We start from the raw sequence: 18197 nt of genomic DNA, 5'->3' as shown, positions 1-18197 counted from the left end.
CAGAATAAAGAAAAAAGAATGAAAAGAAATTAAAACAGCCTAAGAGACATCTGGGACAACATTAAATGCAACAACATTCGCATTATAGGGGTCCCAGAAGGAGAAGAGAGAGAGAAAGGATGGGAGAAAATATTTGAAGAAATTATAGTCAAAAACTTCCCTAGCATGGGAAAGGAAATACCACCTAAGTCCAGGAAGCGCAGAGAGTCCCATACAGGGTAAACCCAAGGAGAAACATGCTGAGACAAATAGTAATCAAATTGGCAAAAATTAAAGACAAAGAAAAATTATTGAAAACAGCAAGGGAAAAATGACAAATAACATACAAGGGAACTCCCATAAGGTTAACAGCTGATTTCTCAGCAGAAACTCTACAAGCCAGAAGGGAGTGGCATGATATACTTAAAGTGATGAAAGGGAAGAACCTACAACCAAGATTACTCTACCCGGCAAGGATCTCATTTAGATTTGATGGAGAAATCAAAAGCTTTACAGACAAGCAAAAGCTAAGAGAATTCAGCACCACCAAACCAGCTCTACAACAAATGCTAAAGGAACTTCTCTAAGTGGGAAACACAAGAGAAGAAAAGGACCTACAAAAGCAAACCCAAAACAATTAAGAAAATTGTCATAGGAACATACATATCGATAATTACCTTAAACGTGAATGGATTAAATGTCCAAACCAAAAGACACAGGCTTCCTGAATGGATACAAAAACAAGACCCACATATATGCTGTCTACAAGTGACCCACTTCAGACCTAGGGACATATACAGACTGAAAGTGAAGGGATGGAAAAAGATATTCCATGCAAATGGAAATCAAAAGAAAGCTGGAGTAGCAATACTCATATCAGAAAAAATAGACTTTAAAATACAAAATGTTACAAGAGACAAGGAAGGACACTACATAATGATCAAGCGATCAATCCAAGAAGAAGATATAACAATTATAAATATATATGCACTCAACATAGGAGCACCTCAATACATAAGGCAACTGCTAACAGCTATAAGGAAGGAAATTGACAGTAACACATAGTGGGGGATTTTGACACCTCACTTATACCAATGGACAGATCATCCAAACAGAAAATTAATAAGGAAGCACAAGTTTTAAATGACACAATAGACCAGATAGATTTAATTGATATTTATAGGACATTCCATCCAAAAACAGCAGATTACACTTTCTTCTCAAGTGCACACAGAACACTCTCCAGGATAGATCACATCTTGGGTCACAAATCAAGCCTCAGTAAATTTAAGAAAATTGAAATCATACCAAGCCTCTTTTCTGACTACAACACTATGAGATTAGAAATCAATTGCAAGGAAAAAAACCTAAAAAACACAAACATATGGAGGCTAAACACTACGTTACTAAATAACCAAGAGATCACTGAAGAAATCAAAGAGGAAATCAAAAAATACCTAGAAAAAAATGGCAGTGAACACACGATGGCCCAAAACCTATGGATGCAGCAAAAGCAGTTCTAAGAGGGAAGTTTATAGCTATACAAGCCTACCTCAAGAAACAAGAAAAATCTCAAATAAACAATCTAACCTTACACCTGAAGGAACTGGAGAAAGAAGAACAAACAAAACCCAAAGTTAGCAGAAGGAAAGAAATCATAAAGATCAGAGCAGAAATAAATGAAATAGAAACAAAGAAAACAATAGCAAAGATCAATAAAACTAAAAGCTGGTTCTTTGAGAAGATAAACAAAATTGATAAACCATTAGCCAGACTCATCAAGAAAAAGAGGGAGGGCTTCCCTGGTGGTGCAGTGGTTGAGAATCTGCCTGCCAGTGCAGGGGACACGGGTTCGAGTCTTGGTCTGGGAAGATCCCACATGCTGCGGAGCAACTAGGCCTGTGAGCCACAATTACTGAGCCTGCGTGTCTGGAACCTGTGCTCTGCAACAAGAGAGGTCGCGATAGTGAGAAGCCCGCGCACCGCGATGAAGAGTGGCCCCCACTTGCCGCAAGTAGAGAAAGTCCTCTCACAGAAACTAAGACCCAACACAGCCAAAAATAAATAAATTAATTAATTAATTAATTTTAAAGAAAGAAAAAGAAAAAGAGGGAGAGGACTCAAATCAATAAAATTAGAAATGAAAAAGGAAAAGTTACAACAGACACCGCAGAAATACAAAGCATCTTAAGAGACTACTACAAGCAACTCTATGCCAATAAAATGGACAATCTGGAAGAAATGGACAAATTCTTAGAGAGGTATAACCTTCCAAGACTGAACCAGGAAGAAATGGAAAATATGAACAGACGAATCACAAGTAATGAAATTGAAACTGTGATTAAAAATCTCCCAACAAACAAAAGTCCAGGACCAGATGGCTTCACAGGTGAATTCTATCAAACATTTAGAGAAGAACTAACACCCATCCTTCTCAAACTCTTCCAAAAAGTTGCAGAGGAAGGAACACTCCCAAACTCCATCTATGAGGCCACCATCACCCTGATACCAAAACCAGACAAAGAAACTACAAAAAAGAAAATTACAGACCAATATCACTGATGAATATAGATGCAAAAATCCTCAACAAAATACCAGCAAACAGAATCCAGCAACACATTAAAAGGATCATACACCATGATCAAGTGGGATTTATCCCAGGGATGCAAGGATTCTTCCATATACGCAAATCAATCAATGTGATACACCATATTAACAAGTTGAAGAATAAAAACCATATGATCCTCTCAATAGATGCAGAAAAAGCTTGACAAAATTTAACACCCATTTATGATAAAAAAAAATCTCCAGAAAGTGGGCATAGAGGGTACCTACCTCAACTTAATAAAGGCCATATATGACAAACCCACAGCAAACATTATTCTCAATGGTGAAAAACTGAAAGTATTTCCTCTAAGATCAGGAACAAGACAAGGATGTCCACTCTCACCACTATTATTCAACATAGTTTTGGAAGTCCTAGCCACGGCAATCAGAGAAGAAAAAGAAATAAAAGGAATACAAATTGGAAAAGAAGTAAAACTGTCACTGTTTGCAGATGACATGATACTATACATAGAGAATCCTGAAGATGCCACCAGAAAACTACTAGAGCTAATCAATGAATTTGGTAAAGTTGCAGGATACAAAATTAATGCACAGAAATCCCTTGCGTTCCTATACACTAATGATGAAAAATCAGAAAGAGAAATTAAGGAAACACTCCCATTTACCATTGCAACAAAAAGAACAAAATACCTAGGAATAAACCTCTGTAGGGAAACAAAAGATCTGTATGCAGAAAACTATAAGACACTGATGAAAGAAATTAAAGATGATACCAACAGGTGGAGAGATATACCATGTTCCTGGATTGGAAGAATCAATATTGTGAAAATGACTATACTACCCAAAGCAATCTACAGATTCAGTGCAATCCCTATCAACTTACCAATGGCATTTTTTACAGAACTAGAACAAAAAATCTTAAAATTTGTATGGAGACACAAAAGACCCCGAATAGCCAAAGCAGTCTTGAGGCAAAAAAACGGAGCTGGAGGAATCAGACTCCCTGACTTCAGACTATACTACAAAGTTACAGTAATCAAGACAATATGGTTCTGGCACAAAAACAGAAACATAGATCAATGGAACAGGATAGAAAGCCCAGAGATAAACCCACGCACCTATGGTCAACTAATCTATGACAAAGGAGGCAAAGATATACAATGGAGAAAAGACAGTCTCTTCAATAAGTGGTGCTGGGAAAACTGGACAGCTACATGTGAAAGAATGAAATTAGAACACTCCCTAACACCATACACAAAAATAAACTCAAAATGGATTCGAGACCTAAATGTAAGACCAGACACTATAAAACTCTTAGAGGAAAACATAGGAAGAACACTCTTTGACATAAATCACAGCAAGATCTTTTTTGATCCACCTCCTAGAGTAATGGAAATAAAAACAAAAATAAACAAATGGGACCTAATGAAACTTAAAAGCTTTTGCACAGCAAAGGAAACCATAAACAAGATGAAAAGACAACCCTCAGAATGGGAGAAAATATTTGCAAATGAATCAACGGACAAAGGATTAATCTCCAAAATATATAAACAGCTCATTCAGCTCAATATTAAAGAAACAAACAACCCAATCCAAAAATGGGCAGAAGACCTAAATAGACATTTCCCCAAAGAAGACATACAGATGGCCAAGAAGCACATGAAAGAATGCTCAACATCACTAATTATTAGAGAAATGGAAATCAAAACTACAATGAGGTATCACCTCACACCAGTTAGAATGGGCATCATCAGAAAATCTACAAACAACAAATGCTGGAGAGAGTGTGGAGAAAAGGGAACCCTCTTGTACTGTTGGTGGGAATGTAAATTGATACAGCCACTATGGAGAACAATATGGAGGTTCCTTAAAAAACTAAAAATAGAATTACCATATGACCCAGCAATCCCACTACTGGGCATATACCCAGAGAAAACCGTAATTCAAAAAGACACATGCACCCCAATTTTCATTGCAGCACTATTTACAATAGCCAGGTCATGGAAGCAACCTAAATGCCCATCAACAGACGAATGGATAAAGAAGAAGTGGTACATATATACAATGGAATATTACTCAGCCATAAAAAGGAACGAAATTGAGTCATTTGTTGAGGCGTGGATGGATCTAGAGACTGTCATACAGAGTGAAGTAAGTCAGAAAGAGAAAAACAAATATCGTATATTAACGCATGTATGTGGAACCTAGAAAAATGGTACCGATGAACCTGTTTGCAGGGAGAAGTTGAGACACAGATGTAGAGAACAAACATATGGACACCAAGGGGGGAAAACCGCGGTGGGGTGGGGATGGTGGTGTGCTGAATTGGGCGATTGGGATTGACATGTATATACTGATGTCTATAAAATTGATGAATGATTAAAAATAATAATAATAATTTAAAAAAAGAATACCCACTTTGGGGGAGGGTGGGATGAATTGGGAGATTGGGATTGACATAGAAACACTAATATGTATAAAATAGATAAATAATTTTAAAAAGAAAAAGGATACCCACTTTGTAGAATTCATGTGAGGCACACATGGTGGGGGGTGGTGGGGGCGGTGTAGCTGGTGTATTAAATTAAGACTATGCAGATGATGACCTGATGAATGAGGGGGCACAAGCCACCCACACGGGGTCAGCAGGGAGCTCCCCCGCCCCGCATCTGAACTCCTGCTCTGGCGAAGCGAAAACCCAGGGGTCATTTCAATTGAAGGTGCAGTTTCAATACACTCACACAAAGGAGGTAAAGTAACAGGATTTATTATTATTAATGAGCAGTGGGGAGAGCAGTCCTCTGTTCCAGGTCATGAGTGAGCAGGATATGGCCAGCAGGGCAGCAAGCAAGCACCTGTTCCTTCTAAGGTGACTGGGGTGGAGGTCACTAGCTTTTCACAGGCTCAACTCTAAGTGGTTATTTTAAAAGGTGACCAGGGCAAAGCAAAGCAGGAACTTGTGGTAGGAATCCTAAGCTCGGGTCTTTATCAAGATGTCCAGACTCTGGATGTGAGCAGGGCTGTCATACTATAAAATGCTTAGGCAGAAACCCAGCACATCTGTTTCTCATCACAATGAGGTGGTAGATTTAAACAGCCCAGTATGGCGCCTGGCATGCAGCTGGCTCTCAGTGAACATTTATTCCTATCCCTTTTCCATTCCCTGAGCCTCATGACGGGCTGCAGGAAGGATAGCAATGAATCGGTAAAGGAGAAGAGACGAGCATTGGGTCTCCAGATCAAACCAGCCATTGGGGGTGAAAGTGCTTTATCTCTCCCATGATCTGCAGAAGGAAGCAGCTTCAGAAATGAGCCCACCCAACAGTTCTTCCAGACACTAAAGTGTAACCCACTCATCTCCACTAAGCACCATCTTCCTGTGGCTCACCCACTCCTCACCACCACACTGAAGAAGAGCTGACCACCCAAATTTCCAGAAGGCCAGCTCATGTCCCTCTACCTATCTCCAGAGGCAGGGGTGAATCAAGACAACAATCCAGGAGGGGAGCCTACCCAGACTCAACTCGGAGGCCTGTCTCAGAAGAGGCAGTGCTCCCCAACAGCTGAGTGGCCACCAAAATATGTGCTTTCAGTGAGTGGTTCCTATTTCTCCAACAAAGCTGGTCTTCCTGCTGTGAATGGACCAAGAAGCCATCCAATGGGATTCCTCTCTGTCCCATGTTTCAGCATGAACTTTCAACTGAAAGCAAGGTAAGGGCAAACATGGGGTCCTTTGTGCAGTAGACTTGGATATTGGCCTATAAAAGCCACTGGCCAACCAGAAGCAGAGCCTCCTGAAGGCCAGATGGGGCCAGCATGAGAGCCTGGGCCATCCCTTTCAAAGGAATTTTTATTCCTAAGTGGCAGGTGGTCAACTTGCCCAGTGGTCCTTGACATCTCTTGCCACTTCCAAGGACCCTGACTCAGGCTTCAATTTAGCTTGTATAGTGGAGTAAGTGTTAATGTGAGGGAGTACTCACTCCATCCTCCATGCCCATCCAAGCACCAGGTGGAGTTGACCCCATCTTCCACCCCAGGGATGGCATGGGACTTGGGGCTAGTCACTCATAACATTCCATCCTCTTGGTTTTAGCAACTAGATACACCACTCAGAAAGCCAAGAAAGCCATCGAGTTGCAATGTGATTTCCACTGGGACTGCTGAGAATTAGGCAAGTTCATAATAATGGATTTGACTCTGGGAGAATACAAGCATGGAGGTACTCAGGGCCACAATATAGAGAGAGGAAGGTGAACTTCACACAGAAGAGCATAGACTAGAGAAAAGAAGAGAAGGCAGCTGGTGACAGTGTTTGAGTTCCTAGATCAAATCATGCCTGATTTATCCCTGGAATTTGTGGCTACATTAGCCAATACATTCTCTCTTTGATTTAGGCCAGTTTGAGTTGGTTCTGTGTCTTAAAACAGATACAGTTCTCACTAACACGTCTTCAGTTCTTTGGGCCCTCCTTTGATTTCCACTGTGGACATGGTTGAGTCTGGTCAGACTTTGTCTTCATGGGTCTCTGACTCGGGACTCAGCTTCCCTCTGGACTCCGGTCCTCGAATATGTTGCTTCCGGGGCCTTGGTTGGAAGCCTGACTTTGACTCCAAGATTTCCAGAGCTCCGCCAGTCAGGTGGCTCCAGTCTTCATCTGCCACTAGGTATCCACCATCATGGAAAACCTACCCAATCCGTCTTCACTCTTCCAGCCCAGCAGTTGAGACTCTGAGCTCAGAGGCAGAGGAACGGCGGGAGAAGTGTCACCGTGTACGCAGAGGAAGAGGATGAGACCAGTTTCTCCACGTCCACCCAGCACTAGGACATCAGAGCCCTGCCCTCTGAGCCAGATTGGATGAGGCCCATGAGACTACCCATGATGTTCCTGGGTTATTCCAAGGCCCAGCCAAGTAGACACTCCTGTTGCCCACAGCCTGGTCAGCCTGAGCCACCTGAACTCTCCCTCGGGGAGGCCATGAGCCATCTTTATATGCTCATTCGCTCTTGCAAATGGTCACTGAAGAATGTCAGCTCAAATTTTCCCTACAGTGAACATGGCTAGAGAGCCCCACCCTCTTCCCAAACCTGTCTCTTCTACTGCTCTCCTTCTAGATATCAGAAACATGCATTCTAGGATTCTAGAACCTGAATCAAGAGGAGATGGCATCCTCAACACTCTCCCCAGCCCTACTCAGCATCCTACATCAGCAACAAGGAGCCCCAATGGGAACTGGATGATGGCGGAATTCACACTCTTACAACTGCAGCAGGAAGGAAAGATGGTCACAACTCCTTTATAAAATGGACCGCAGCATTCAGAATCCTCATGGAGCAGGGCAAGTACAAGTAGCCCAGGTCAAGGGTGACCAACACCCCATGAAAACCATCCTCCATGTGGTGCCAAGTCACTGGGACTCCCAGGTCCTACAGCCTCTTCTTGTACAACAGCGAATGGTCCTGGAGAATATCATACTCACAGCTCACGATGCAAGCTTTGGGGAGCTGAGACACTACTTCATCATCTGCAATCAGGGGTGAGTTCGTCAAATCTAGAATGATGTTTGTCTCCAGATAGGCAGTTTCATTCAGGGGCTCATGGGGCATGTAGCCTCTCTTCTTAAACTTCTCTGGAATGTTTTCTGCACCCAACCACTTTCTGTACTTCTCCCAGACTTCGGCAGGCAAGTAGGCTCCTTTCAATATGGTGCTTTTCCAGGAGGGGCTGATGTCCAGGTAACCACACCAACGGTAGAAGGCCAAATTCTGCCTGAGCAGTGGAACGTTCTTGTTCTGCTGATAAGAAGGAGGCTGGAAATCCAGGGCTTGGAGAGCGGCATAGATCAGGATCTGAGCACGGATCTTGGGGAGATCAGAACTGTCCACAAGGTTTTGACAAACTATTGTTGCCACGCCCCCACCCACACTGTCACCACAGACCACGACCCGGGCTGGATCTGCCCCATATGTATTCAAGGACTTCAAGAAGTGGACGGTAGCCACCATGGAGTCTCTTACTATCACCGGAAACCTATGCTGGAGCATCCTGTGATATCGGAAAAGGAAGTAAGGAACACAGTTTCCTCTCACCACAGAGCCAAAAACACCTGTGTCTAACATCCTTCAGCCCAGATTTCTTCCATTAACTTCTTTTTCTGAAGCCTGGGCAGGTGACATTAAGGTAGAAAGTTTAAACTAGGTGACAAACATAAAGCCTTCAGTGCCGGACATGTAGGCTCAGAAAGTGGTATGCTATTCCCACTGTCTCAATGCCAACTGGGGGGACAGTCTGTGACCACACGAGCCCTGACATCCACCTAATGGTCAACAGCTCAGCTATCGCCAACATGATCCCCAGCTCTCTGAACCTACCTGATGCTGCTTCCCTGACTCACACCTGTTTTTATTCTTTTATAAGGCTTGCTTGGGTGTAGATTCTAAGTAATCCTGCCATGCTCACAAGTTTTGTGGAAGGATCTTGAAGACTTAAATACCAGAAGGGGCTAGCAGCTAACATACGGTCCCTCCAGATCAGCCACGCCCACTCCAGACCATGGTTCCATGTTCATGCGGCTACGCCAGCTTGGCAGTGCTAGACCGCCTCATCTTTCAAGAGATTCCAGAAATCTGGGGTTGGCAAGAAATTTCACCATTTTAAATGCTGACCTCACTTTTTTTTTTACTTTAATTTTTTTAAGAAAAGGAAATACTTTATGGACTCAACAAATCTCCTGTCAGGCATTTCTATTCTGATGCTCCCTGTTCTAAGCTACCCTAGGTTCAGGCTGGGACAACAACGCTTTCAACTCCGAAGCGCCATCTCCCCTGGAGTCATAAAATAACTTTCTTGCAGGGATTTGCTAGTATATTCTACTGATGATCTCTTGGTTCAGCGCAACCAGAACGGTAAGGCATATAGTGGCCAACAACTGGGTCGAGATTTCCATCCCGTTGCAGAAATGGTTTTGGAGGCAAGAATTGTAAAGTGGGGAGTTTCTCCAGGTCTCTCTCTCTCATCCAGGACTGACTTCTGTAATTTTTACTTATTCCACTGGCTGTATTCCCACCAAGACGTTGGCAGTGGATATTTCTTTATGGCATGTTGCATTTAAATGAAACTTCAGGAAGTGCTTGATCAGGAGGAAGCACCCTGGCCCTGGCGACGATGTGTCAGGCAGCAGGGCAGGAGGGCGAGCCCACACCACTATGGTGTTCAGTATGCTCCTCACATGTGTCCAGTTTGCCTGATGTGGAGACCCAGGGAGGGCCCGTCCCAGGTCTCTCCTGCCCCTTCGAGGTTCTAGATTGTGTGGTGACACTCCCAGATTGGTTAAGAGAGACAGTGGCTTTTTAATTTTTCCTGCTTCCTTCTGTGGCTCTCACCAGGGTGGACCTCCCTCTTGGGAGCACTTGGAAATGATGTAGCAGTGTTTGAAGTTGTCGGGCTTACAGCACAGGGCACTGTGGACATTTAGTGGAGGGAGGTGCTAAGAGTTTGGAATGCGCAGGGCTGTTCTGCTCAGTGAAGAGTGTTCTACCGAGATGTGCACTGGTTGTGAAGCTCTGCACTGTATTTGCTTCACAAAGACCACTCCCCGACCCCGTCCAGTTTCCAGATGATGCAGTGCTCAAAAGGCATCCTTTAAACATACTTAAGGGCCACCCGCAGGAAGGAGTGCCCCATCTCTGCCTCTCCCTGTCTCTCCCTTCCTCTCCCTCTTCCTTGCCCTCCTGCTCACTGGCTTCTCCCAGCCCGTCCCCTGTTCCTGCTGTCCCTCCACCCCCAGTCTCCCTCCCCATCACTGCCCTGGCACTCCTGGAATCCCAGCACCTCCCTGTCTTCCCCTTACTCACCCAACTGCTAGAACCAGAGTCACTCTTCTTGCACAAATGACAGCATAAGCCATGGTGAGTTTCTAGAAAATGAAAGGTTTGAAACATTCAAGCTAGGAAGGCTAGTGGGTTTCCTTTGCCAGCCATCCTCAACTGCCCCTTCTCACTAACAACCATGACGGACGGAGTGCCTAGGTTGATTCTAACAAGGTTTTGCAGACTCTCTTCTAGCTCTCAGCAGTCTTCCTCTCTCAACCTTCTCACTAGCTCTCCTCTGTGGCACTGTCTCAACAACTTTCTCTAAGACTCACCCCCCACCAACCCCATCAATTCTCCAATTCATTCACAGCATCTGAGAAGCTGTCTGGCCATGGAGCACAGTGGTTCAGGGGGTGAGCTCTGGATTCAGACCCAAGCTCAAATCCCAAATTTGCCTCCTTTTAGCTTGACCTGAAGTGGTAGGGGGCAAGTCCCTTCACCTCCCTGGGGTTCAATTTCCTCTTCTGCAAAATGGGAATAAAGACAGTGATAGGGCTGTTGGGGGCTTAGATGAGATCATACATATACACAGCTTCCACAGTATCTGCCATGTAAACATTAATATTAATAAAAGTCAACCAATAAATATTGGCTATTACTATCATTGATAATGCAGACCAAATCAAAACCATGGTCACATTAAATCCCTTATTCTCAAAGACTACACGACCCTGGCATTCCACAGATTAGAAAGCACTATATAAAGGTGGTTTTTCTCCCTAATTCATGACAGAAAAAATTAAAACAATAACATTGTCTCAATTTCGCATTTTTTCCCTCATTTATTTTTCTCAACTCTTCGTTGAGAAAAAAAAAAAGAGTTGAGAAAAACTGTCTGTCTGTACCAGAATTTGTCATAATCAATAGCTACTGTGAAACACAATTGTGTGTTTAATTATTTTTATTTTTTTTGAAATCCTTATTTCCAGCTAAATAGAGGTGGTGGTCACACAACATTTGAATGTACTGAATGCCACTGAACTGTACACTTTAAAATGGTTAATTTTATGTTACATGAATTGTATATATTTATATACATATATACACACACACACATATATATTGTGTATATATATATAGTACCTATATATATATAGGTACTATATATATATACATAGGTACTATATATATCTATATCCTCACTTCCAGAAAGTGGTCAATACACTCCATATCTTAGCCTGAATGATCTGGGCCCCGCTAACTGTCCTGGTCATAATAGCAGCTTTGAGACCTTGGGGAGATGACGGGAGCGCCACCGCCCGCTGGAAGGTGGGTGTCCACCCAGCTCCGCTCTGAGAAGATCACACTCCGGGCGGGGGGTGGGGGGCGGGGTGGTCTGAGGGAAGGACTCTTACTCAAGCTCCCTACGATGCCCCCGCCGCCTTGCAGAACACGATGCCAGGCCTGAGGGTGCTTGAGGACGCCTTGGGCTGGTACAGCTTCACGGGGATCATCCCGTACCAGAGGTCCTTGACTATCCCATCCGGATCCTTCTTGAGCGGCGCCAGATCGTGAATGAAACGGACAAATTGGGGCATAGAACAGATTCTCAGTTTCTCAAAAATCGTCCCCTGTTGGTGAGAGAAGAGGAAATGGGGCGCGGAGGGTTTCAGCGTGTGCCGTGCTGGGGCCCTGCCACCGCGGCACCCTCCGCAGAGCGGCTGGAGGGCAGACTGGACCGCAGCCCTGCAGGTCCCCGCGCTGTGCCTCCATCACACCTGCAGAAAATCCGCCCCCGCCCAGGCCCACGCTGCCCCAGCACCAGCCCCTCTCCATCTTCTCTCCCCAGACACTGGACACCCAGCCCCACAAACCAGGTTTCTGGCCGCCCCTCGAGGGTCCCTCTAACCTGGAACGCCTCCCACCTCAGCCTGGACGGGACGTCTCTTCCCAGGGAGGCCCTCTGGACCACCCTAGTCATAATGGCCATCTTGAGCATTTGCTGCTATTTTTAAGACGTGATGACTGCATTGTGGTTATGTTTTTTAAAAGGGATGGGGAGACGGTTCTTATTTTTTAGAGATACCTACAGAAATAGTTTTAGATAAAGTAATACCATATCCAGGATCCACTCGTGAGAAAATGGGAATGAGGGTAAATGTGGGAGCACAGATGAAATGACATTGGCTGGGAGTCAATAATCACGAATGCTATGGGTTGGGTGCCTGGGGCTTCTTTATATTATTCTGTCTCTTTTGAGTTTTGTCTGTAAGTTTGCATGATAAAAAATAAATATAAACAAGTAATGTGGGCTCTCCCCCAGGCACTCTCTTTCCAGTGGTTCCTCACTCTTTCTGTACCAAGGCCATTTTGGCTTTTAGTGAAGCTCGTGGACCTTTTTGCAGAATACCTTTGAATACATAAAATAAAATACATGGGATTATTACATTTTACTGAAATATGGTTATCAAAATACTAGAGTAAATATGCTGTAATAATATACCTTATATGCTTCCTTATTAGCACACTAAATAGAAGATCTAGTGGCTGGTCTAATACTATCATAATTTCAAAGGAATGAGGCACATATGCGATTTTTTGCAATCTCTGCAGTAGCTATAATATGCTCTGAAGATATCCGTGATTCCTCTTGGTGACAAAGTCAAGGGTTCTGCTATCCCAGTGGTAGTTTGTCCCCTTCATGCATAATGCAAGGAAATAATACTACATTTGCATTAGAGGTTAGTGAAAAGGGGGCAATTTCCACCCCATCCAAATTCATGGGCTCTTTGCATTCTGTTACCCTTGGAGGGTTCTAGGAACCCCAGGTTAAGAAGCCCTACTGCACTCTACTGCCCTGTTTTACTCTCCTCACAGCACCTGCCACTCGGTCACTTGGTTTATTTGTAGTGAGTTTGCTTATTTATTGCTGCCTCCTCACCTCCCACTGCCACGAGTGTCCAAACTCCCTGCAGGCCGACTCTGTCTGGGACTTTATTTCTCTTGCCCATCACTGATCCTCCGAGCTGGAAAGGGAGAATGACACATAGCAGTTACACAACACAACTTTGTAGAAAAAAACAAATCAAAAAAATAGCAATAAGGCTACTATTTATGAACGGCTTACTCTGTGCCAGGCATGTAAAGCCCACTCTGGATAGATTAACTCGTTGCATCCCCACCAAGTGCTCTGAAGTGGGGTCTCTTACTTTCCCTGATTTTGCAGATGAGGAAACCGAGTCACTATATTTGGAAACCTGGAGTGTAGACTATGAGAGTCAAGGCCAGAAAAACCCCAGGACTGAACCATCCCATCTTGTAAAAGCTGACCCTGCAGGTAAGAAAACTGGTTCCTGGGTTCTCCTCCCTCAAGGTCTGCAGTGAGAACAGGTGCTTGCAATCACTTTTCATGAAGTAAGAGAATTAAGAAACATATTTTCTAGGGCTTCCCTGGTGGTGCAGTGGTTGAGGATCCGCCTGCCAATGCAGGGGACACGGGTTCGAGCCCTGGTCTGGGAAGATCCCACATGCCACGGAGCAACTGGGCCCGTGAGCCACAACTACTGAGCCTGCGCGTCTGGAGCCTGTGCTCCGCAACAAGAGAGGCCGCGACAGTGAGAGGCCCGCGTACCACGGTGAATAGTGGCCCCCGCTTGCCGTAACTAGAGAAAGCCCTCGCACAGAAACGAAGACCCAACACAGCCAAAAATAAATAAATAAATAAATAAATTGTTAAAAAAAGAAAAGATGACTACTCTCTTTTAAAAAAAAAAGAAACATATTTTCTATATTCAGTCTCTGTCAGCCCTTCTGAAAAGTACAGCAAATCCTTATTGGCAACATGTACTCGATCCTCACCATGGTCTACTTCCAAGGATCTGATTAAATTACACACACCAACAACAATGAGCGGGATCTGACTATAGGACAGAAACAGTTTTCCATCTCTCAAAAGCAGCAAAATATTTCTCTAAAAAGTCACATTCTGTAGTTTTGCTCATCTGTCCTAATTTACCCATCTGCTACATTTCTTTATTGTGTTGTTGGCTGCTTCTAGGTAGCAGGTAGGTAGTAACAAGGGCCCTGTGAAGATTATTCCTATCGTCACAGCTTCACAGAGTGGTGGGTGCCGTGAAGAAAGTAAGACAGGAGGCAGGATGGAATTTCTCTCTTACCTGAGAAAGCGAATCATTTTTTGAATGTTGTGGCTCTTAGCCCAGTCCAGCCTGAGAAACACCAGGAAGAGGTTAAGGACCATGTTACCCGATAGGAATTATTCAGGTCTGAAATATGCTGTCAGCCTCCACCGCCATGATACGACTATTAATTCAACTAGAAGATTCTGGCGCGTGTTTCCCCAACTCCCTCCTTAATCCTCAGACAGAGCAGACAAATAAAACACAAAACTCACCCGTGTCACCAACAGCTGGAAGAAGCAACGGAGGACTGAAGTTTCACGGGGTGGCCAACGGCTGCAGGGATGTCTGCAGTGAGGAAATGGTTGCCGACAGCCCACAGCCCAACCCCCGCGGAGAACACGCAGGCTGTAGCAAGGACCGGAAGCAGGAGTGAGAACATCTTGCTGATTCCACCACGGGAGAGGCCTGTGCTCAGGACAGGCTATTTCGGACTCGGATGGGAGCCAGCAGACCTCCTCCACTTATACATCACAACCTGCCCCCACTGCCTCCCCATGTCCTGCAAGCATTGGTCCAGCCAGGTGAGTCACAGACTCAGGTGAGGGTCTGGTTCCAGGACAGGGCCCATGTGGAGGAGAAAGTGGCTCGTGCAACCTGTTGCAGCTGGAAAGGAGCGCTCCGAAGTCTGAGCTTGCATCCTGGAATTGCTACTAGAAATGGCCTTGGATAAGTCACCATGGACATCACAAACACCATTCCCTCCACGAGCCCTGTGACCTCATCACCACCTCCTAATTCCGCTCTGGTTGCACTTACTGAGCATCAGCCTGCCAAGGAGGCCCCAGGGCCTAGGCACTTACAGTTCCCTGCACAACATTCTTCCCTGAGACGTCAGCTCACTTCAACCCCTCCCCTACTGCGACTCTGCGACTCTGCTCAAATGTCACCTTCTGAGTGAGGCCATCCCTGGCCACCTTATTTAACACTGTAAGTCCCCACAAGCCTTCCTATACCCACCCTGGTCCCACCTGCATACTCTGTCTCTGTGGCCTTTATCATTGCCTGAGATACCACGTGCTTCACTTGTTCACTTACTGCCTTGAACGTAACCTCTGTGAGGACAGGAATTTTTGTTTTCTTACTTGCTTTGTCCTTAAAGGCTAGATCAGGGTTTGGTACATAGTAGGTGCTCAGCAGTGTCTATTGAATGAAGGAATGAATAAATAGGCTTTGTCCTTTTCATCATAAAGCAGAAAAAAAAAAAAAAAAAACTGAGCTCACCTGCCTTTCCAGGTTGGGTCAGAGATTGATATCAGTGTTCCAAGTCTTCCCTGACAACAAAGTCCCTCATCCTCTGTAATAATGATGATGTCTACTATCTTTCTCACCTCCCCACCGTGGTGTCAGGGCAGCGGTTTTTACACAGGGGGACTTAACCCCAGGGCACATCTGGAGACATTTTTGGTTGTCACAACTCCGTGGGGGCAGGGGCTGGCACCGGCATCTCGCCGGTCGATGCCAGAGATGTTGGAAAGCATCGTACAGTGCACAGGATGGTCCCCAGAGCAAGGAATTATCTGGTCCAATGTATCAATAGTGACGAGGTTGAAAAACCCTGAGTTAGTAAGACTTGGATTTGAATCCTGCCAAATGCCAGCATTCTGATCATGAGCAAGTTATACTCTCTAATCCCCCAGTTCCAAATCTGTAAAATGGGGTGGATAATAATAGTATCCCCATGGGGTTGTTGGGTGCATCAAAGGCACCGTGTCTGTAAGCCTCTAGCCTGAGTCTGGGTGTGGGAACCCTTAATAGAGGGAGCAAGGCCAAGACATTTCTATGTGTTCTCCAAACTCCTTCACTCCCCTTGTGGAGGGAAAGGCACACAGGTGATAATTCTTAATCTAGCCCCTGCTGCTTCTGGAGTGACCACATGATGTGTTCTGGCCAGGGGCTGTGAGTCACCATGCTGCCGCCACTTCCAAGCCTGCCATTAGAATGTTCATGCGCTCCCTCATGCTCGCTCTCTCCAGAAAGGAGGGACTCCTGATGGCTAAGCTTCACAGTGTCAGAGCCTGGATCTCCGTGTCAGTCCTGGAGGTGAGATGCCGGAAAGGGGACCCAGCGGGAGCACCTGTCAGGTGTTGCCTGATGGGGTATGCAGGTTGGTGGTGTTAAACTACTGAGATACAGGATCATTTGTCACGGCTACTAGCCTCTCCTGGGTCGTATTGCTGCAGTGGCAACATGAAAGCTGGGAAGGACTTCTGCAACGCCAAAGTCTAAATTTACATTAATTCTGCGTAACTCTTGCTTATTTCCTTGCCCTTTTATCCTTCGACTGCAAGACACTGAACTCACTCCCAGGAAAGCCACTGATCCTGATACCTGAACACTGCATCCACCGCCATCTGAGGTGAGCAGTGAAGGAACCCAGACTGGCAGACACCCAGGCGCTCTTCCACCTCTGCTTCTGACCTAGCACAATAAGATGGGCAATTTACTCACCCCCTCTCTGCTGGCAGCTTCTTCACTTATAAAGCAAAGCTGGGGTCCCAGCTCTGTGTCCGGTGCTGAGCCAAACCCTCTGCATGTGTTAATACATTTAGCTCTCCCATCAACCCTTTATTTAGGTAGACTCACTTCTTGTCCCCATTTTATGGAAAAGGAAACTCAGCCTCTGTGAGGCTAAGTAGCTTCCCCAAGGTCACAAAACTCATAAACCTAAGTTGTAGGGGAGCCTCATAACCAAGCAAGGTTCTTCTCAGGCCCTTAATTTGAGCGCTGCCAAAATTTCAAGGAATAAAGAAAACACTCATCAGACCTTACCTACGCCTCAACCAGTCTCCCATCCAGTCGCTGCGGAAACGTGGCTGAACAGCAACGGACTCAGCAGGAACTCCCAGCTCATTGCGTAACCGGCAGCCACGTTAAAAATCTGTCAGGGCTTCCCTGGTGGCGCAGTGGTTCAGAATCTGCCTGCCAATGCAGGGGACACGGGTTCGAGCCCTGGTCTGGGAAGATCCCACATGCCGCGGAGCAGCTGGGCCCGTGAGCCACAACTACTGAGCCTGCGCGTCTGGAGTCTGTGCTCCGCAACAAGAGAGGCCGCGATAGTGAGAGGTGCGGCGCACTGCGATGAAGAGTGGCCCCCACTTGCCGCAACTAGAGAAAGCCCTCGCACAGAAACGAAGACCCAACACAGCCATAAATAAATAAATAAATAAATTTAAAAAAAAAATCTGTCAGGCCTAAGATTTATTACTTTATGACAAAGGTAAAGAAGTCTATCAGCTATTCAGACTTACTGATTTTTTTAAAACATCCTTTTTTTTTTTAATTCTGCAAGTAGTATGCATTCATTTTGGTGTATCACCATACTGATTTCTTTCCACACTAGCAGCGGGGTCCCTTGCCTGTAGGATAGAGCTGTGTCAGGCATTTAAATAATACTTTCTGGATTTTTGTGATGTTGATGGTATTTTCACCTTTTAAAAATTTGTAGTTTTCCCATAATTCGAAAAGAGACATGTACCACAATGTTCGTTGCAGCACTATTTACAATCGCCAGGACATGGAAGCAACCTAAGTGTCCATCGACAGATGAATGGATAAAGAAGATGTGGCACATATATACAATGGACTATTACTCAGCCATAAAAAGAAACAAAATTGAGTTATTTGTAGTGAGGTGGATGGACC

General features: G+C 45.0%; 1 protein-coding gene across 1 annotated transcript; it reads right to left on the bottom strand.

Annotated features, from left to right (window-relative positions):
- Nucleotides 1-7830: 7830 nt before the first annotated feature.
- On the bottom strand, nt 7831-14934 carry LOC118889755 (arylacetamide deacetylase-like 3). The gene is given in 7 exon segments (XM_036842172.1): nt 7831-8600; nt 10079-10093; nt 10413-10460; nt 11772-11804; nt 11807-11987; nt 14768-14805; nt 14808-14934. Coding segments are annotated over 7 exon segments (1212 nt in total).
- Between the last annotated feature and the right edge of the window lie 3263 nt (nt 14935-18197).

This window comes from Balaenoptera musculus, chromosome 1 (genome assembly GCF_009873245.2).
Source record: "Balaenoptera musculus isolate JJ_BM4_2016_0621 chromosome 1, mBalMus1.pri.v3, whole genome shotgun sequence".
NCBI classification, from domain to species: domain Eukaryota; kingdom Metazoa; phylum Chordata; class Mammalia; order Artiodactyla; family Balaenopteridae; genus Balaenoptera; species Balaenoptera musculus.
Note: the sequence above shows the minus strand (reverse complement) of the source record. Positions and strands in the feature narration are given on the sequence as shown.